The 22,689-nt window shown below is 41.3% G+C and overlaps 1 protein-coding gene across 1 annotated transcript; it reads left to right on the forward strand.

The window, feature by feature from the left end:
* Positions 1-2,108: 2,108 nt before the first annotated feature.
* cfap58 (cilia and flagella associated protein 58) lies at positions 2,109-17,025 on the forward strand. Its single transcript, XM_034117268.1, has 18 exons — positions 2,109-2,134; positions 2,901-3,167; positions 3,616-3,764; positions 3,851-4,001; positions 4,292-4,486; positions 7,745-7,882; positions 8,097-8,256; positions 8,526-8,608; positions 8,798-8,989; positions 9,087-9,248; positions 9,794-9,940; positions 10,589-10,729; positions 10,820-11,043; positions 12,567-12,675; positions 12,855-12,959; positions 14,276-14,395; positions 16,135-16,259; positions 16,406-17,025. The coding sequence occupies exons 1-18, from the start codon at positions 2,129-2,131 to the stop codon at positions 16,515-16,517; spliced, it is 2,586 nt and encodes an 861-aa protein (XP_033973159.1). The 5' UTR covers positions 2,109-2,128; the 3' UTR covers positions 16,518-17,025.
* Positions 17,026-22,689: the final 5,664 nt, after the last annotated feature.

Consider the following 22,689-nt stretch of genomic DNA (forward strand, 5'->3'; position numbering starts at 1 on the left):
GCACTTTGGGTGTGTGAGCTTGTGAATTGTGATAAGTGTTTTGAGAAAATGAGCCCTGTTTTCAAAAATTGTGTGTAAGCAATTGGAAAAGAAATTAACGCTCAATTTACAAACGTTCCACCACTGCCCCCTGCTGGCCTGACGGATGAACTCTGATCCACTTAAAATGGAAAACGTAAACAAGTTAGTAAGTAAAAGTGCTCGTTATGCAGAATGGCACATTTAAACATCAAAGGAGATTTATTTATTTTATTTAACCTTTATTTAACCAGATAAAAACATTGAGACAACATCTCATTTACAATGCTGACCTGGCCAAGAAGGCAGCAACGTTACACGTTCTTGCGTTCTTACACATAACACAGACATATCAAATACAGAAAACACAACTAAGTAAACAAAAAGACGAACACAGTCACTACATTGTGCACATTTGGGACAGTAAATGCACATCTGGTGGTAAGGACCTCAGACAACTTCAATTTAAAACAGGCTATTGGGACAAGTGCCATCAGTTTGAGGCTTGATTGAAGGTCATTCCAAGACCAAGGACCATAATAAAAAAGACTCCTTTTTCCAGCCTTAGTCCGCACGGCAGGTACCTGGAACCGTATCCAGGTACTGGTTCTGAGGTTGTAAGAGTCACAAACTGGGGCAAATCTGGCACATGTGTACAGTGGAAGCTTACCTAAAATGGCTAAATACATGAATAAAAACCAATGCTGCATCCTACGCATACTAAGTGAGGACCATCCAGTTAGGCTGTACAGTTTGCAATGATGAGTCCTATAGGGTGCATTTGATACATCACAGTGCAGCATGGTAGAGTGGGTCAAGTTTGGCCAAAACAGTGGGACAGGCAAATCTATAGATTGTATCACCGTAGTCAAGCTGGGACAGGAATAAGCCAGAGACCAACCTTTTACGGGAAGAAGTTGAAAAACAACGTTTAAGTCTGTAAAGGAAGCAAAGAGTGAATTTCAATTTCTTAGTTAGAACTTCAATGTGGTGTTTAAAGTTTAGATTTCTGTCCAACCAAAAGCCCAGATATTTGTATGTATCGACAAACTCAACAGAGACGCCATCAAGGGTGTTAATGGAGAGGCAAGAGGACGCTGACTTGGGAGCACAAAGCATTGCTTTGGTTTTCTTACTGTTCAATAGCAGTTTAGAATCAATAAGCGCATGCTGCAGCGTGATAAAATCAGATTTTAAATTGGAACAGTTTGAAACACACTTAACACTTGCTAAATGAATCGGAAAAAGTTAAAGAGTCACTTACCTTTACCAACAAGTTAGATGCAGATTCTGAAGAAATTTGGAAATATTGAAAATAGGGCTAAACACTTATTTATAGCAGTGTATACCCCTGCTGTTATGGCCGAGAGAACGGAAACCCTGTCTCGAGTATTCAGTAATGAACAAAACATCATACATTGTTTAGATACAAACCCTTTAACAACAGTGGTACACATGCTACATAGAAAAGTAGAACGAAGAAAAATAAAAACAACTGTGTTATTTCAAATATATTTTTTTATATTTACAGTTAGTTTGTATTGCCTCCTTATTAATGATGTTTTTAAAGGATAAGTTAATTTGAGTAGTGTGGCTAATATGTTAGCTACAATATCTAACCTTAGACCACTGATATTATGTGGGCTAATGAGAGAATGAGCTGATCGCACGAGCCTTGAGGGAGGCAATTAATTGACAGGATAGTCGATTAATCAAAACCAGACAAACAAACTGAAATTGTGTTGAACGCGCATAAAATGAACTGATATGTTTCTAATGTAGGCTATTTGTATTTAGTTAGAACTTTGGCAGATATTTCTTTTATTACGGTAACATTTTGTGAACTTTAACCTATTACTTACTAGTGTAAGTGGGTCTTGTGTCACTCTTTCTCCGTGGCGTGTCCTCGGTAGAAATACTTTTTTGAAACTGAGTTCCATTCCGTTAAAGCCCACCGCTCGCGCAGTGCATGTTGTGGTGTCACAAAGTCCCGCAGACCAGCGGCTCCTCCTGTCGCGAGACCTACGGTCGCTTAGCAACCGTCAACACTTCTCGTGATAACGCCACTCTGTATGGATTCACATATATTTTTGACTTTTCATTTGATGTAATGGAGGTAAGAACTCTTCTACAGGGTTGCATTTACGAATGTTTAGAGGACAACTTAATATTGACGCAAAAATACATTTAGCACAAGGTTAAGAGTAGAAAGTTAGCCTAACCTGACGTCATACACGGCTTGGAAAGTGAACTTAGCATGGTTGCTAACATTAATTGCACTAATGCTGTCTGTATTACATTCTGCTTCTTAGTTACACGGTCAAATAAAAATACAAACTGTATTAGCAGCACTATTTAAGATAAAGTAACTTTAGCCCTGGAAGATGTATCAGATTTCTCTACTTAAGTAAAAGTACCAATATATTCATGTCAAAATACTCTCTCACTCTATTACAAGTCTTACATTAAAGTATCAAACGTAAACTGAAAGTACTCTGCATTCTACATTGAATGTTTCTGTTCTGATTCACATTATTCATGTTAAGGTCTTTCTTTCCTAATGGTTTTGTAATAATGGATCATTACATTTGTTGTACCTAAACAGTTATTACAATAGTTTAATCTTGAGAGATGCAATGTGTTAAAAGTGTATCACATTGTTTTTAATGCTAAATCTCAATCTGACTAAAGCTGTGAAATAAGTAGAATAAAATTAATTATTTCCCTTTTAAATGCAGTTGAGAAGAAATACTATATAAGTAGAGTAGAAATAGTTAAACAAAAAGTACATTACTTGATGTACTTAGTTACATTTACTCAATTACTGTTAGTTACGTTCTAGCTTGTTAAACTCCCTGTCTGTGGCTTTTCTGCATTTCCAGGAGTCAGGAGCAGCAGAGGACATGTTTGAGTCCTTGGAGGAGTTCCACATAGTCCTCAGTGAGCTGGTGGGCGACGAGAGCATGGACAAGGTCCGGGGGGAGTACGAGAAGCTCATCCATGCTCTGAAGAAGTCCCGTGAGAATGAGAAGAGGCTGATGTCCAAATGCAGGGAGCTGAATGCAGAAGTTGTGTCCACATCCACTAAAGTGGCAGCCGCTCTGAAACTGTCCCAGGACGATGAGACCACCATCACCTCCCTGAAGAGGGTAAAGGGCTGCCAGAGCATCAGATGCTACAGGGGGGGAGACAAAGACAGTGTTCAACATTTTAACATTTTTAGTTTTGTATAGAGTCGTAACGCATCAAAAAAACATTACATATCTTTTTCAAAAACAGAATTAGTTTCAGTAGTTACCATTTTATTAAATGGCATTATGTAAACCAAAATGAATTCCAGTTCACTTCTGCTAGTTACAGCAAAACACTACCTAAAATGGACTTATCATTATAAACTCTTATTTGGAGCAGGGCCACAGGGGGGGTCGAAGCTCATTGTTACAGGGGCACTGGCCACCGTTGCCCCCCCATGGAACTGCCTGTATATAGACGTTGTTATTGTTTTTATCATGTGGGTGAACTTTTATCATTTGTTACCTCTGTTCTCCTCAAATTAAATCAATCATTTAATCATCAGTTGTCCTTCTTACACTGAAGGAGCTGGACAAAGCTTGGAAAATGGTCGATGCTGCTCATGCTAAAGAGAGTAAGGACAAAGAGACCATCAGGACTTTAAAAGAAGAAGTTTCCAACCTAATGCAAACGGCTGAACAACAAACTAACATCTCTCTGGACCAAGAGCAGAGGTGAGCCATTTCCCCGGTCTAAACTGATTACTGTTGACATACTGTAGGTCAAATGCATGGAGCCAACTGTAATGTGTGTTTTCCAGTGATCTTCTAAAGATAAACGAGGTGTTGATTGTGGAGAGGGATGAACTTCGGACAACTGTGGAGGCTCTGAGAGGAAAACTAAACAAAGCCATCACAGTGGAGCAGGAGATGGAGGCGCGACGAGAACAAGCCTCAGAGAATATCTCTCAGGTAAGTAAGATGCAAACTGCTCTCTACGGCAGACCTCTAATGTACTTCATGTTAGATTTAATAGAGACCAATGAAGAGACAACCAAAGGTGTAAATGATCTTATTAAAGAGTAAACAGATTTTGCATAGAAGAAGAGACGTTAATGAGAAATGAGATTATCTGCTAAATTTGACATTTTACATCAATGAGTCTGTAGATGACCTTATGTACTGTAAGAGCAAAACACAGGGGTACTTACAAATTAAATAACTTTAATATAGCTGTAACTTGTTGTTTGTGTTTAATCCAGCTTCAGCAGGAGCTCCAGGTACAGCAGAATGAGATTTCCCGGGAGATGAGGCTGAAGGAAAAGCTGGATAAGGAGGTGAAACAGCTGCAGGTGGATATGGAGGCCAAGCTGGGGGAGATTAAAGCTCTGAACGTTCAGGGCCAGAGAGCCAAAGAGGAGCAGCAGAGACTGGAGCAGCAACTCAGAGAGCTGAAGGTGAGCAGGAGAGGGACCATGATTAACATTAGATCACCTTAGCAGCAACTCAGAGAGCTGAAGGTGAGCAGGAGAGGGACCATGATTAACATTAGATCACCTTAGCAGCAACTCAGAGAGCTGAAGGTGAGCAGGAGAGGGACCATGATTAACATTAGATCACCTTAGCAGCAACTCACCTTTTTTAATCCCCGAGGGGAAATTCAGTTCTTCACTCCGGTATTTTTTTCTATTACAGACATAGGCCCGAAATACACTCACACGTATATTAATTTAGCTCTGGTTAAAAAAACAAAAACAAATATCTCGTTAATTTGAGATATAAGCAAGTATAATAAATAAATGGTATCATCATCATCATCAGCTTTATTTGAAGAGACTCTTGGTCCATTATTAAAAGACATACAACACTCAAATATAAATTAAAAAAGGCAGTTATACCAATATTTCCACAGAGGTATCGTACAGCACTGAGACACGGATTTGAAAGCAGCATAATGACAGAGTTATGAGAAACATTCAATCCACAAATGAATTTGTACATCAGATTTCTCAAGAGAGCATGAAATGTGTTGACTCGTGCATTACAAAACATTTCACTTGCACTGCACCACCTGGGTTTTCTAAGCAGTATACGCAAACAATCATTATAAGCAACCTGGAGCTTCTTGAGGCTCGCCTTCTTAAACTTGACCCACAAGGGGGCAGTATAGAGAGGAGTACAATAAGCTCTAAAGAGGTTCACCTTAACCTTATCTGAACACCAAGAGAATTTTCTAGCCAACATGTTAGCTTGTGTATATAAGACACGCCGCTGTCTATACATGTCATCATCATCAGCCATTTCATCTGTGATGATTTGTCCCAGATACTGAGTGTTACAGCAAACAGACAGCACCTGTCCTGACAGATAGAATGTTGGAAAACCAAGGTTCTTATCCCCTTTTGCTCTGCAGATCATTACAGCGCTCTTCTTAGCATTGTATTTAACATCAAATTTGACACCATAATCAGAACACACATTTAGCAACTGTTGAAATCCAGCACTGCTAGGAGAAACAATAGCCAAATCCTCGGCATACATAAGATGGTTTACAATCACATGACCAATCACATCCTGTTTTACAGACACGTAAATCATCTGATAGATCATTCATATAGATATTAAAAAGGCATGGTGAGAGGAGCCCCCCCTGGCGTACTCCATTACCAACACCAAATGGCGCCGAGACTGCATTCCCCCATTTGATCCGCATGCTCTGGTTGGCATACCAATAAGCCAGGATCCTAATTATACTGTTGGGCACACCCCTTTGTCTCAATTTTAAAAACAGTTTATGATGGTTAACTCGGTCAAAAGCCTTAGAGGCATCAATAAAACCAATCAGAACAGTGGAATTCTGTCTTCTATATGTTTCTACCATTTCCTTCAAAGCATAGATGCATAGCTCTAGGCTACCATGCTTAGCCTTGAAGCCAAACTGGTTATCTGAGGTACATAAATAAGAACATAATCTATCCAACAAAATTATTTCCAGGACTTTGGATAACACACTGGCTAGAGCAATTGGTCTATAATTATCCAAGCTCCCTACCTTGCCCGCTTTGTCCTTAATGACAGGCACCAAGGTAACAGTCAACATGGAGTCTGGCAACACACCATGAATCATGAGGCCGGTAAAATAAACATGATAAGCTTAAGGTCTAGCTCACGTTTCTTCCCCAAACTTTTGTCCACATTGCCCCTCAGGGCTTCTGTAGCAACCCAGTCTCACGGCATTTCATGTTATAGTCACAAAATAAATGTAATCTATTGATTCGTGTTCACCAACAGGATTTTCCCACTTTTTTCGTGTCGCACAGAACGATTTTCAAAGCAATGTATTTATATTGGTAGTAGGCTATGTTTCGTGCCTGCACCACGTCTTTTTGGGTCTTGGAAGACCAGAAGCTGTGTGGTTCATAAAAACATATTCTTACTCAATATCAAGCTACGATTATTGTTTTTATTTTAAATCGTATAATGTCTGACTTTTTTTGCCGTCCGTGAGGAAAAGAAATGGGGCTCAGAGCCTCAGAATACTGAAATCTGTATTTTTAAAATCTTTTTTTCCTTCTAATTTGTTATTATTTATCGTTCTGTGTGACCCGAAAAAAAGGGGAAAATCTTGTTGGTGAACACAAGTCAATAGATCAATTTTGTGACTTTAACACGAAATGCCGTTGTATGTAGATGAATTCATAATATTGATTAAAAAAAAACCTCTGGTCTCTTTCCTGGAGTTCTAGCTTAATTTGTCTACAAGTGTATACATAAAGAGTTTACAGTATGGTAACTAACTTTTTTTTTGCAAAATTATCTTTTAAATTGACAAACATCATATGTGTAATTCGTGGCACAATTCAAACGGGGATCGAAAGATAATCTTTTTCTCTCCATTGACTTCAATACACAATTTTTCCGAAATAAAGTCTGCCCATGGATGTATAGATACTGCCACCCGAAGTCCCCGGCCGGAAGTCCCCGGAGTTGGGGACTGGCTTCAGTAGAAGCTGCTGGGACTCCCAGCAGCTTCTACTGAAGCCTTCCGAGTAAATCGCCAGAACGCCGACACCTCCTCATCTCCACCGCTCCCATGTTTTATTTTGTGTTGCCATAAATTAGTCTCTCTGCGTTTGTGCGCTGGGCGAATGCTAATGCTAATAATGCTAATGCGAGGATAATAAAATGGCGGCTCTACAAAACATTTCAGAGTTTTACGGGGCGTGGTTTGCAATTCGCCCAGCCAATCAGAACTGGGGCACTTTTTTTCCCCCAGGAAAGTACCATCTCTCAGCAGGCACTAAAAATGGGGGTAAAAGTTCCCGGCACTAAGTGCTCTTTTTGGTGTGAACGCGACATAAGGGGTACTAACGGAACTAAACGCGAAAAGTACGGGGAAAAGTACTCCGGTGTGAACGCGCCTAAGGACTTATTGGCAGTGCCCAGGAGGAGCTGACACCTCTCAAAGAACCAGTCCACTCTCCATACTTGGTCCATTATAAGGATTAAAACAGGGGACCCTCTACCCAAGTCCCTACAGACTGAGCTACTGCCGCCCCCAAAACCATGTAAAACCAAAGTGCACGTAATTGTGTGGTATATAAAATAATGTTATACATACAAATATATGTACCCACACAGACCCTCACACACACATCTTTTCACATATACACACACAGTGGTACCTCACCTCCCTCCCTCCCTGACTGTGACAGATGTTGAATGAGCGCTCCTCTAAGGATCTGGAGCAGATGCAGCTGAAGAACAACAAGCTGCTGCAGGACAGTGAGCAGCTCTCTGCAGCCAAACAGCATCTCTCCTTGGAGAATCAGCAGAACGCCAACGAGCTCAAGGTACATGTTGGTCCACGGACACACACAGACACACACAAAGCATTTAGTGACAGAATCAGAGTAGATGTGGGGCTATACTGTGTAGGCCTAAAATAAAAATAAATATCTCAGATCTGCAGTAGTGGAGAATATATTCATGAATACCTATGCATGTCAATCAGGTAACACCCAACCTCTGTGTAATGCTTCATATGACTCCGCCCCCACCTGTCAGATAAGAGAAGACGAGGTAAATCAGATGCGTCAGGAGATGGCCAAACAAACAAAGATGAGAGAAACCATCCAGAAGAAGTTCCACCAGATGGAGGATCAGAAGTCTGATGTGGAGGTGCAGAGGGAGACGCTGAGGGCTCAGATTGCTGCTCTGGAGAAAGGTACAGTATGGATCGGGACATTCTTTTATTGTTTCTCCTTTACAATTCCTGTTCTGTACAATAAACTGGACATCAATCAATTTCATTCGGACATTAAAGTCTTCTTTTTGCCCTGCCATATTTTATTCAGACTTCTCAAAGACGTGAGACATGCTAATTTACATACAATGTTTCAAGATAGCGCCACGCTCATGAAAGAGAATTAGTTATGATGAAAATGTCCTACACTGTTGACTTGGGGCATCAAGTCTTTCTTTCTCCTTTCACAGATCTTGAATCCTCCAAGAAGCAGGTTGAAAGTGACAGAAAAGCCATAGATGAGCTTGTTCGAGAGAGAGACATCTTAAATAAGGTATGAAGAGAACCTCACAGGAAGAGGATGCTGTATATGCTGGCCTGTTATGTCATTTTAAATATTGATCTTGGTCAGTAGAGAACAGCAGCAACTAGTGTAAAAGTAACTCACGGGCTATTTATTAATCTACATTTTTCCTCATAATTTCCTCATGGTCCTGTATTCCTCTGTGATCGCATTCAATAGAACATGATCAAAGCTGCACTCTCCACTGAGAAGCAGCAGAGCCTGGTGAAGCTGCTGGAGCAGGACAAGAAGACGCTGGAACACGAGATCAGTGGATTCCGCCAGGAGGCCCAGAAGCAGCGCAAGATCATCCAACAGCTGGAGAAGGAGCGCGACCGCAACATCAACGAGACCAGCAGCCTCATGCAGAAGGTTGCATTCACTCTTTGGATTCATTTTTTATATTAAACAATGATTTCAAGATATTTATTGTTCTGAGGCCTGACATCAACTGTTCTACATTTCACAGGTGCAACAAAAAGTGGATGACGTGGAAGTGAGAGAGATGGAGATATTTGATTGGAGGAAGAAGGTCACAGAGGCAGAGTGCAAGCTGAAACAGCAAGAGAACCTGCTGGAGTCTGTGGTGTCTGAACGGAACCTCTACAGCAAAAACCTCATCGAGGCTCAGGTACTAACACACTGCTGATTGGATGTAGAGCAGGGGGTCACTGATCACAAGATGTAGAGAAGGGGCTCTGCTGATCACTATGTGGGGCTTTCATCGCTGGCTCCTACTGTCCAAATCACAAAGTGTCCAAGACATTGACCCCAAGGTTCTCGGGATGGTCTGGCCAAACTCTTGCATCTCTGCCTGAGTGTGTGTGTGAATGAGAGGCCAATACTAACGCTTAAAAAGCAGTTCATTCACTATCCTTCAAGTGTTTCTTTTTATTATTCATATAAAGTGTGAGGTAGCCAGTGCATCAGCTAGTTACTAGGATTCTAACCTTGAGATTCTTTCATGAGTTAAAAGTACATATTGCTCCAAAGACTTGGATTAAACGTACAGTTTTTACTCATATCTGTAGTTCCTCGTGTTTATATTCTGTATTTTCTAGTATGCAAAGATGGCGAAACCTCCTCACAACTAGTTTTACACCACAGTAAATGTTTTTATAATATATTATCACCCTTTGTTTCCTTCCTTCAAAATGCACTGTGTCTGGGCCTCAGGAGGAGATAGCAGAGATGAAGAGGAAGATGAAGACCATGGATAACCAGGTCACCCGATTGAGAGATGAGATTACTGGGAAGGAGCTCGCCCTCACAAAGGATCAGCAGGAACACAAGCGCTTAGAGAAGGATAACGAGACCCTGAAGGTACTGCATCCTGCCTCGTTGGTTCATAGTGAGGGGGGCTTTTGAGTTCCTCACCATCATTTCAAATGTGATCGACAAAAGCCTACATGTTAATGTTACATTTCCCCGCATGTAAGTTATGAGAGTTGCCTTGTCCAGTAGCACTAGGAACTATTGAATCACTCATTAACTCAAGTCATAGTTTTCTCTTTTGTAGGGCTACCTTCACTCTACATTGCCAGGAAAATGTGTGCTTCATTTATATTCACCAATGCAGAGCCAGTCCAGGATGTGCTTGTGTTCAAATATGCAGGCGTTTTCATTGAAAGTGCGGCTTCTTATTCACTGCTCTGAGCCGCTGTACCATAACATTCAAAGAGTTTAACACACAAACACACACATCCTCTTTTTTATAACAAGTGATATAATGGCACAGACAGGTGCGCTGTGTAAACAAAAACAGACAGAGACGTCCCACAGCTAGCTTGTCCACGCTGCTGTGAGCATTTTGATGTGTGCCTACAGAGCAGTCCCTAACCAGAGTCCGGCAGGGCTAAACAGCTTTCAAAAGACCGCTAAACAATAGGAAAATCAATGCTGAGACACACACAAACACTCACATTGTCATTATTTGTATTTATGTGTGCATATCTCTGTGTCCTGCTGCAGGGGGAACTGCAGCTCATGAAGCTCCAGCTCGAAGAAACAAAGCAGCGTGTGGACAGTCAGAAAGCAGAGCAGCTCAAACTCCAGAAGATGATAGCCGACGCTGATGCTGAGCAGATCCAGCAGAAGAAACAACTGGAACAGGTATAGAGAGATGAAGTTGAACAAGAGGAAGTACAGAATGATAAAAGAGATACATATATCTGATTATTTGTTGACCAAACTTCACTCAAGGTGATCCGAGAGCGAGACAACCTGGTCAAACAGCTGCTGCACCGCAACGATGAGCGTGCACTGCTGTATGAGAAGATCAGGATCCAGCAATCCATCCTGAGCAAGGGAGACTTCTACTACAACCAGCGGATGGATGACATACACCTGCTGAGGGTGGAGATTAAAAGGCTCCGGCGCAAGAAGAGTATCCTGGACCAGACTTTACCCAACAGAGAGGACCTGAGGTAACACAGAGAGGACCTGAGGTAACACTGAGAGGACCTGAGGTAACACAGAGAGGACCTGAGGTAACACAGAGAGGACCTGAGGTAACACAGAGAGGACCTGAGGTAACACAGAGAGGACCTGAGGTAACACAGAGATGGACCTTGAGGTAACACAGAGAGGACCTGAGGTAACACAGAAGAGGACCTGAGGTAACACAGAGAGGACCTGAGGTAACACAGAGAGGACCTGAGGTAACACAGAGAGGACCTGAAGGTAACACAGAGAGGACCTGAGGTAACCGAGAGAGGAACCTGAGGTAACACAGAGAGGACCTGAAGGTAACACAGAGAGGACTGAGGGGTAACACGAGAGGACCTGAGGTAACACTAGAGAGGACCTGAGGTAACACAGAGAGACCTGAGGTAAACCTGAGAGACCTGATGGTAACACAGAGAGGACCTGAGGTAACACAGAGAGGACCTGAGGTAACACAGAGAGGACCTGAGGTAACACAGAGAGGACATGAGGTAACACAGAGAGGACCTGAGGTAACACAGAGAGGACCTGAGGTAACACAGAGAGGACCTGAGGTAACACAGAGAGGACCTGAGGTAACACAGAGAGGACCTGAGGTAACACAGAGAGGACCTGAGGTAACACGAGAGGACCTGAGGTAACACAGAGAGGACCTGAGGTAACACAGAGAGGACCTGAGGTAACACAGAGAGGGACCTGAGGGTAACACTGAGAGGACCTGAGGGTAACAGAGAGAGGACCTGAGGTAACACTGAGAGGACCTGAGGTAACACAGAGAGGACCTGAGGTAACACAGAGAGGACCTGAGGTAACACAGAGAGGACCTGAGGTAACACAGAGAGGACCTGAGGTAACACAGAGAGGACCTGAGGTAACACTGAGAGGACCTGAGGTAACACAGAGAGGACCTGAGGTAACACAGAGAGGACCTGAGGTAACACTGAGAGGACCTGAGGTAACACAGAGAGGACCTGAGGTAACACAGAGAGGACCTGAGGTAACACAGAGAGGACCTGAGGTAACACAGAGAGGACCTGAGGTAACACAGAGAGGACCTGAGGTAACACAGAGAGGACCTGAGGTAACACAGAGAGGACCTGAGGTAACACAGAGAGGACCTGAGGTAACACAGAGAGGAAGGCAGGAGCAGTGGAGAAGATTAAAGGATGACAGTCAGCAGTGCTCTGAGAGAATCATTTGTTATAGGAGGACAGGATGAAGAAAGATGAGGTGACCAACAAAGCGTAGTGTTTAGAGCAGAAGCATCAGAAAGATAAAACGAGAAAGATCCAGAGTCAGAGGTAGGAAGACTTCTTTTTTACTTCTAGCTTCCAAAACCATAGTATGCTCTTTTCAAATTATTCAAATCAATGCTTAGCAAAAGTTCAGCTTTTCCTGTCAATCAACCTGCAGGTACTTCAAAATCACCCTTTCCAGTTAACTATTTCTGTATTTCTTGTATGTGGAGAACTGTGTGAAGTAGCAGTGGGTGGTTGTGTTGCAGGCGAGAGCTGTTCCACCTGCAGAGGGAGCTGCTGAGAGAGAGGACGAGGAACAGCGTCCTGGAGGACCAGCTCAAACCCATAAACATTCACCGATGGAGGCGGCTGGAGGTGAACTTTCCTTATCCAACCTCAACCTAGATCCCTTTAGCTCTGACTCTACGTGACAGGAACATTTACGCTATTAGTTTATCTGACAGAGCATGTACAAACTTTAGGCAGACTGAATATCAATGATCGAAGAGCCAATCGTCAGGCCGTTAACATCCTGCAAATATCTCCCCCTGCAGGGCAGCGACCCCGGCAGATATGAACTCATCCAGAAGATTCAGTCTTTACAGAAACGCCTGATCGCCAAGACCCAAGAGCTGGAGGAACATGAACTCCTCCTACAGGTAAACAGTCTTCTCAGTGTGTACAGTGTATAGCTGTCAAGGACTTTTAACATAATCATCAGCCAGTGCAACAGTGTGCTTTCGCTGATTTGACTTTAATCGTTTTAAGACAACAACAAAGTTCTGTGCCACGGTGGAAGAAGATACATCCAGCTTCGATAAACACACTTTTTGTGTACATCCATTGTTTATTTTGGTCTTCACATGATATGTGTTTACAATAACAAAAATGCATCACTCAAGTTATTGTTTAATTCTGTCAAGAAAGTGAGATATATTAAATCAAAAATGTGCTGCTTGGATCTTATAATGAAAAACTTTGGACACTGATTGCTTCTCTGTATTATGTTCTGTCTTTTAAAGGTCACCTATTGTGAAATGCACTTTTTGATGTCTTTTATACATAAATATGTGTCCCTGGTGTGTAAGGAGACTAAGTGTTCGAAAATAAAACCCTCTCTCTTTTCCTCCGTACCCACATCTCTAAAAACGGGGGGAAAACGGAGCTGATCTAGATTTGCTGCGGTCATGACGACATTACTGAAATGTGGGAAACGTTGCTATATCAGAAACAATGCGCAACGTGTTTTGGAAGTAATATGGTCTGTGTTTACATTAGCAAGCATCGCTAACACTCAGAGCTAACGCTGTACTGGAGAGAGTATGTGTAAAAAAGCAGGAAATAAAAAGGTACTCACCTTGTGGTAAACCGGCAAGAGAAAAAGCATTTGAGCTCCATGCTGTTTCAGAAATAATCCTTGATGTGGTTTGGAACATGATATGGCATTTCATCAGCTGATGAAAAAACAGAGAGGACCTGAGGTAACACAGGTCCTCTGTTTTACCTTAGCTGAGAATCTGGGTTCACAGAGGAGAGCTCATGCATGCTCCAAAGGGGCTTGGCCAGCAGCAGCTCCAAAGGGGCGTGGCCAGCAGCAGCTCCAAAGGGGCGTGGCCAGCAGCAGCTCCAAAGGGGCGTGGCCAGCAGCAGCTCGGTTACATTTAAAGCTACAGACCAGCACTTTAGTAACAGGGCTGAAATAGAGGGACCCATTGCATGGCTGCAATGGGTGATCTGCTTGGTATTTTGAGCAAAACACTTCAGAGACATGTTTTTTATATATTTTTATATATCTGAGACCTATAATATATGCCTAAAAATAGTATAATAGGAGACCTTTAAAGTGACCATGTGTAGGACATCAACATATCTGACTTGGTCATGATTTGGGGGTCGTATCAAGAAAGAGTCACTTACTCATGAACTGTCCCTCTCTCTAATCACTCTGATGTCCTCCTTGTGTCTCCCTGTGAAGGAGAAGGAGAAGCTGTATGTGGAGCTGAAGCACATCCTGGCCCGGCAGCCCGGCCCGGAGGCAGCAGAGCAGCTGCAGCAGTGCCAGTGGATCCTCAGAGAGAGAACCAAGAAGCTAAAGGTCACCTCAAACCTCCTTTTCTTGCAAGTCAAACATATAGCACTTCTCATTTCATTTTTTATTTCATGTTTTTTGTTGTTGTAATCCACTACTTTTCTTATTTTTGAATATGATTTCATCAGAATGTGGTTTTGCAAGTCAACAATCTCTTCCTTTGTTCCTCATAATTATATTTCAAATTCAGTGGCGAGCCGTCAGGGCCCTCTAGGCCCTCTGTGAGGGCCTAAGATATTCCAAAAAATAATATTTAAAAACATTAAAAAAAAATATATTTTTTTTAAATATATATTTTTTTAATATTATTTTTGTTATATTTTTCATTAGTTTTACCGAAAAACTTTCGATAAACTTGATTTAATTGTATTTAAAATAACATTTCCAAAGAAATAAATCCTTCGAATCTGCCTGTTCATTCTCTGTTTGAATGTAGGAGTTACATGAAAGAAGCTCGCCTGGCCCTCTCTGCGATTCACAGAGGGCCCGCTATAGGAACTGAACGAGAGAGTAATGTCAAATGACAGTACAATTGACCAATCATATCTTCCCTCTAAATGGGTGGGTTTTATTATCGCGGACATTATGACAAGTTCCGCCCGCTGTGAAACTTTTCTTGTTTCCATAGCAACAACAACTTCCTGTCAACAGCGTGAACTCGCCTTCAAAATAAAAGCATGCCAAATTACACTTAAGACATACAACGGCAATGAAAGTAACAAACACAATGCAATATCATTTTCAATGTCAAAGAACACAAATTGGGTTCACAGGTGTTGTTTTGTGTGGTAGAGGGTCGCTGTCATTGATGCGTTTTGCACCCTGGGCCGTTGTTTTGATATTCCGCTGAAGTATACGCTGTGACGTAATAACTCTTTTTTTTTCTTTTTTCGAGGGAAGGGGTGGGGGTCAGAGGGCCTAGGTATAAAGCTCACGGCTCGCCACTGTTCAAATTCATATGTTCAGTATCAAACAAAAATCATTCCAACAGTTTCTTTAACAAAGGCCTTCTTAAAGGTGGGGTAGGTACGTTTGAGAATCCGGCTCGAGATACACTTTTTGTTATATTCCATGGAATGCTCTTAACATCCCGATAGCAATGAATATCTTAAGTGCTTTGACAATAAATCCATAAAAAATATCATCTGTGGAAGCCGTAATACTGTAAAAAGCACGACCAATCATTTTAGCCGGCCCTGCTAAAATAACTGGATGGCCTACCTGCCTGTCAGCCTTCCATCTGTGCACAAACTTATCTCGTACCCTCATTGGTCATGTGCGCGTTCGTGTGTGTTGGAGGAGGGGCTCTGTAAGGAAGTAACAGATTTCTTCCGGCTGTGTATTTTCAAATTCTAGTGCACTCGAGCTGGTTTCTCCAAAATTACCTACCCTACCTTTAAGAATGTAAGCCTCAATATGATCATGTTGTTGTCCCACGTCAAACAATATTTCTTTATAAACTCACTCCACTGCTCCTAGTGCTAGACTCCTAGTACTGAGATGGGTTAAAAGCAGAGGCCACATTTCATTGTGTGTGCTGTGTGCTCTGCATGTGTGACCATTAAAGAGGGTTTCATCCCTCCCAATTCAATTCAATTAACTGTCCATGTTAATGTAAAAATGTGTATTTGTAAATAACATTCGTATACAGTATATTAGAAAAGATACAGCGCCTTATTTCAGGTGAAACATGGTTCTTGTTTGCTTTTCTATAACTGTGACAATAATATTCTGTGATTCCACAGGCGTTGATAGCAGAGCTGAGGATGGTCGACTCGAAGATGAATGAGTACAAAAGTGAGAATCAAAGATTAGCTAATGAGATGGCAAACATCAAGAAGAAGTACCTCAGTCAGAAAATGCTCCACAGGTGAGGTTTCTTTTTTTCTTTTACATTTTAGCAATCTAAGCCAGACATACTATAGTTTCCTGATTTTTTTAAATGCACAATTTATTTTATGCAATGAACATGTACGGTTTGTGACTCTGATGTGCTGGAGCTGTGTGTGTCCTCAGTGAGCAGAGGGGCCGCTCTAAGGTGGAGCAGCCGGAGCCCCTCCCCCAGCTCAGCACCAAGGCTCACTTCACAGGAGGAGGCTTCAGGATCGACGTCCCTGTGAGAAGATAAGGACCTTAAAGAGCCATCTGACATATTTTACTTCATTTTAAGAAAGACATCTATACAGTGGTGCAGTGATGATAATTTCGTAGGCCAACACGTTAGTTAGCATCACAACAGGTCTCTTAACAAAAGCCAATTGCATTTCACTGGATTTGGAGAAATACACAAAATAAGATCTGTGGCTAACACACATTGTGATAAATGTTTTAAAAAAAAACATTGATTTGAGACAAGAGAACTCAAAGGGCTAAAATGCTAACTAATTTCCGGGTTTAGGACTCATTCCTGTACCACTGTATTACCTCATAATCAAGCATTGTCAAGTCAAAACCAACCCGTATTTTCCCATTATTTGTCCGCTTTGAATAATCATTTCAACAATGCAGATAGACAGTATTTAATCATGCTGTTATACTGATCATTTATAAGAAACAATTCATTTCAGCCTTGATTTTTATCAGGGTTCGAGTTATAATCTGAGCTTTATGGGGGTCTTTAAAACTAACGCGTGCGCGTGCATGCAAGCACGCGCACACACAGCAGCAGCCCTCTACTTGCTACAAACTTAAATATGAAAAGGTTCAACTACGCACACCACATAACACATCATCTCGGCTTGCGCAGCAAGCTCATAGGCATAGATTGCGCAATAATTTATTGCGCACCTTGGAGGTGCAGTGCAGGCATATTGTCATTCAAGAGAGAATACGATGCGTAGTTCTTTGGAAAACATGTTTTTCTTTTAGCCGATTTACCTCGTTAACGTAAATAATACTCATTACATTGACACATGCATTATTTGTGATTAAGATAATGGTTGTTGGTAATGTATTAGCGACCCCCACAGATGTATGATTTCACTGCTTTCATAGGAGCTCAGACCCTCCTTATGGGAGCTCAGCTCCCATTGGCTCCCACATAACTCGAACCCTGATTTTTTATACAAAATCATGTTCTAGGAGATATTTGTGGTCATATATTGTATATAACTAAGCTCATCAATTCCCTGTTATGTTCTTGTTATTTTCTGCATAAAAATAATCTAAATTGGAGTTCAATGTTTTTGACTAATATTTTTCTGTGATTAGTTATGCATGTCTTTCTCTCATCCTCAGTATTTATAAGGAACACTTCATGAGAGTGACACAAATAAGGACGCTGTAAACCATGTTTTCTCTCTGAGGAGTTGTTCCGACCAAGGATGGCCCCGGTTCATTTGGAATATACAGCGGTAAAAAAGTTACATACTGTAGGCTAATGCAACAGCTATCAATGTGTCTTTTAAACTCTCTGAACAAATAAAAGAAAAAAGGGGGGAAAAGGTACCATCTATGTTGTTTCCACATTGACCTACCTCTCAAAAGTGAATGAAAATTATAGTCGGAACAACTCCTCAATGCGTAATACACAAATATTGGATTTTTCCGAGAAACACTTGAACGTGTCATTAGTCACATTATGTCGTACTACCGTTGTCAGATATGGATCTATGCCCATTGCCAGCATACAGCGCAAAGTTTGCACTGAATCACAACAACAGACGCATCGTAGTTTTTTAAAACAACACTGATGAGTCAATTATTTATGTATTATAAATATTTCATCTAAAATTAAATGGTTGGGCCATTTTGAATAGTGCGCCCGTCGAAGCCTCATTACGAATGTTCTACTGTGAATCAGGACACTGTCCCTCACCGATGTTGTTAGTTTGTCATCAACAATAATCTTTTAAATCAATGTTCAGTTGTGAGTGACCATTATAGACCTATAGTCTGCTCAACTCCATTTTACTAGACCATCAACAGTTGATGAGTTGTTATTTGGGGATGTCATTGTGTATTATGATGTTGAAAAAACTGTTTGTGTTTGTAAATTTGATTTCAGTCAGACAACTCACGTATTTCTCTTTGATATGTTTATAAGAGGCAGCATAGAGTTCAGTTTGGCGTCTAGGCTCGGGCCTCATCACTCCACAGATTTACAAAGGACATTGAGTGATGATTAGATAACTATCCCCCGAGCCTACAGGTGGAAGCTGGGGTGGTGGTGGGGCAGGCGAGCAGCAGCAACATGAACACAGCAGTATTTGACGCTTCCCTAAGCGTCAAATACCGCCGCCGATGGGAATACATTGCAATCAGTTGAAAGCTCTTTGCGTCCGTTTATGAAGCTGAATGAGCCTCGGCGCGTCACAACTGGACGCCACGGGACCCTGACCAAGCGTCGCTCCTGGACGCTTAGGGAGTGAGAGTGTGTTGGTTTCCAGATGTCAGAGCTAGAGATAGGTTCGCTCTGATGCAAAACTGCATGCGCGAAGCCGCACCTTTTCTTTTCACAATGAGTGTGTGTGGGGGACTCCCCCTTCGATTCTATTGGCTCTAACGGCCTGTCCACACAGCAGCGTTAAAAAATCTTCCAACGCTTCTGCACTTTGAATGGGGTGACGTCACTTTGCCTCACTTTTCGCCGAACTGCATTGTGGGCAGCAGAGCGGAGATTTTCAGGATTTTCAGGATTCAAAAGTTGAGCAATGTTCAACCTTTGAAGCTGAGGTGGAAGCGTCAGCCAATCAAATCCCGTTTATGCAAATCTGACAGTTCAAGCGCTAGCCAATCAAACCGCGTGTATGCTGGGAGAGACATACCGCAGGTCATTTCCTCATATTCCAAAAAATGGAGGAGAAATTAATTATAGCGGTAGGGAATCACCCGGTGCTTTATGACCAGTCCCTATTTACCTACCGGGATACAAACCGGAGGAGCCAGGCATGGAGGGAGGTGGCAGAGACAGTGGTAGGTTTTCGCCTGTTTGGGGAGTTTATATCCAGTTTACTTCGGGCTTTTTTGCTTTGTATGTCGGGGGCGGGAGATTCATGTGATTGGTTGTTGGTCGCGTTGCTCGCAAAAAATCCCCAAGCTTCAGATACGCCCACCTCCAAGATTTTTTTAACGCTGCTGTGTGGACGCTCCGTAACGGTCAGAAAGAGGTGTCAACCATCAAAATCGAGCAAGGGGGGCCAGAGATATGGAAAATCCACCCAAATGACCCCAGAAGTGGTTTCTTTTTGCTAAATCTCTCTAAAAAGGTCAAATGTCACTTGTTTTGCATCAATCTTGATACAGGGTACTTATTATATGTTGTACTTTGGATTCCTAAAGCTTTTAGTCTACCTTACCATCATCCAAGGGTAGTTTTCACTATAAGTAAAAAATAATTTTTGGACGGACACTATAATTTAATGTAAAATCTGAATTTTCTTTAAAATAAAAAACATCTATATTGATTCTGACTTTTCTACATCCAACTCACAGGTTTATCATTACTTTGAGAAAAAAGATTATTAATTTAATCCTTTTAGAAGGGAAGATATGGTCATTTGTTCTGGGAATGTCATTTTCGAGTCTGAGACCTGAAAAACAGGCTCAGGGCTTAACAGGTTAAACTAGAGAATGCAATTCCTGAAGAAATTGCTAGTGGGAATGCTTTATGCTGAAAAGCTGACGCTAAACTGCTATGCTGAAATGTAATGTGTAAGAAGAAAGTGAAGAATTTAGATTGAAATGATACATGAACACTGGGGGCTTGAATGTGTGATGAGAGAAGAAAAGAAAGTAAAAAGGCTTGGAAAAGCAGCAGAATATTTGAAATGCAAACTTTTGAACTAACTTGATGGCGAATGATCTGTCGCCTGCCAACGGCATTTGATGACATCCCATAATACGCTTAGATGCGTTGATGGCTGTGTTACCAAACCTGTGAAGTTTTGGGCCATTTGGAGCATTTTTACTGAAGTTATGAGAAAACCGTGTTTCATGGCGGGCATTGTGTTGCCATGGCAACGGCATGTCCCGTAGATGTCTTCACGGCTGGACTGTTAGCACACATGTGAAGTTTGAGCACTTTTTGAACATTTTCATAGGAGTTAATGTATAGCGACATCCTCTTTTATGGCGAGGGATATGCCGTTTTTCCATGGAAACGGCATATGATGACACCCCATAATTGACGTAGAGCTGTTGAGGGCAGGACCATTAACCATTATCTGAAGTCTGCTGCTCTGAGCATGTCAGTTGGAGTTATGACATCATCGTGTTCCATGACACAGGTGTTTATATTTGAGCTAACGACGTGTCCAGAGATCAAAGGTTTCCATTGTTCTGAATGAGAGATAAACCTCTTACATGTGAACGTTTTGTTGAAGAACCGTAACAGATATCGGTGAAATTTCAAAGCGTGAAGCATCTCAAGGACCTTGAGTATCTGAAGTGTGCTTTTTGTGTACTTTCGGGTCAATAATGTGGCCTTTTTTGGCAGATTAACTAAAGGTGTGCGGCTGCTGCTGTGAGGAAATATCAGCCTGAAATTAAAATGGGCTTTAATGGAGACATGTTGAAAGTTTTTGTCACTTCATGCCCTCAAGAGGCATTTTCTTGATTTTTTTTTTTGCTTAATTATTTGTCATTTTTCAAGCTACGAGATGTTTTCCTACGCTTGTCATGAAAAATTATCTCTCAGGAATGTAGGGTTTGGGAATTATGGCAGTTTTAAAAAAGAATATGAAGGCAAATGTAAAGATTTCCTACCCTCTAGCTGTGACATCAGAGATTTTAACATTAACATTAGTTAATGTTAAAATCTGAAGAAGGTCTCTGTACAATCTGAACAATGTTTAATATCTCTGAATAATGTCAGAAAGATGTGTAACATTTTAAAGTTGGAATGAGGTTTCTGAGTGAAAGTATGAATGAACAGTTAGCAGTTGAAGTTGCATGAAGATTTGTTGAAGTCTGAAGAATGTCTCCATTGACTTCCATGTTAAAAATGTGATGAATTATGGGATGTATCTCTGGAATTATGAAAGTTATGAATGATAAAAGTAATAGCCTGTGATTCCCGACCGAGCTGAACGTTTTGATGTTTGAACAGAGTTTCTGCGATGTTGAAAGTGGGAGGAGAAGAGGGCCAAAATAAGTCGGCGGAATAATAATAAAAATGTTGTCCGTAGCATAACATATAGTTGGAATGCTGGAATGCTGCGATCATCCCCCAAACTTCACTTGTATATCACCGGTCCATGCCTCAACAGCTCTACGCCAAATCTGAGATCTCACCATAGGCTGTTGCCATAGAAAAGCATCCCTCGCCATAAAACACGATGTTGTCGTGATACCTATGCAAATGGTCTAAAACAGCACCAGACTTCAGATAATGGTTAATGGTCGTGCCCTCAACAGCTCTACGTCAAATCTGACATCTCACCATATGCCGTTTCCATCGCCATAAAAGACGATGTCGCTATAACTCCTATGAAAATATTCAAAAAGTGCTCTAACTTCACATGTGTGCTAACAGTCCAGCCCTGAAGACATCTACGGGACAGTTTTGAGATTTCTTCAAATGTCGTTGCCATGGCAACACAATGCTCACCATGAAACACGGTTTTCTCATAACTTCAGTGAAAATGCTCCAAACGGCCCAAAACTTCACAGGTTTGGTAACGATGCAGCCATCAACGCATCTAAGCGTATTATGGGATGTCATCAAATGCCGTTGTCATGGCGACAGATCATTCGCCATCAAGTTAGTTCAAAAGTTTGCACTTCAAATATTCTGCTGCTTTTCCAAGCCTTTTTACTTTCTTTTCTTCTCTCATCACACATTCAAGCCCCCAGTGTTCATGTATCATTTCAATCTAAATTCTTCACTTTCTTCTTACACATTACATTTCAGCATAGCAATTCAGCATCAGCGATTTTAATTTAATAATAAAGGCCGGACCTGTAATATCAACATGTCAACATAACTATCCACTGTCCAGAAATAGTTAAATACAATTAATAACTAATAACATTTCCTTAATCCTATTTAATCTGTAGCTTTGACTTGCATAAAGAGTCACTTAAAGAAGTAGGGTCATTTGCTCAATAGGGGAACTAAAAGGACTATCAGAAGGAATTAATAATCATTAAAAAAAAAAGTGTATTCACATATTTAATATCATTATTAATCATATACATAAGTATAAGTAATTCAACCAAGTTGCCTCTCTCGGGGAACCAAAAATCCACCACATGACTTTTATATTCAGATGACCCACACCATGTTTTATTACATTTTCCATATCACATACAAGTTTAAACAAACAATTTGGAATTGTCCCATTTCGTCCATGAAAGAT

The sequence above is a fragment of the Trematomus bernacchii genome, unplaced genomic scaffold, assembly GCF_902827165.1.
Source record: "Trematomus bernacchii unplaced genomic scaffold, fTreBer1.1, whole genome shotgun sequence".
Classification (NCBI taxonomy): domain Eukaryota; kingdom Metazoa; phylum Chordata; class Actinopteri; order Perciformes; family Nototheniidae; genus Trematomus; species Trematomus bernacchii.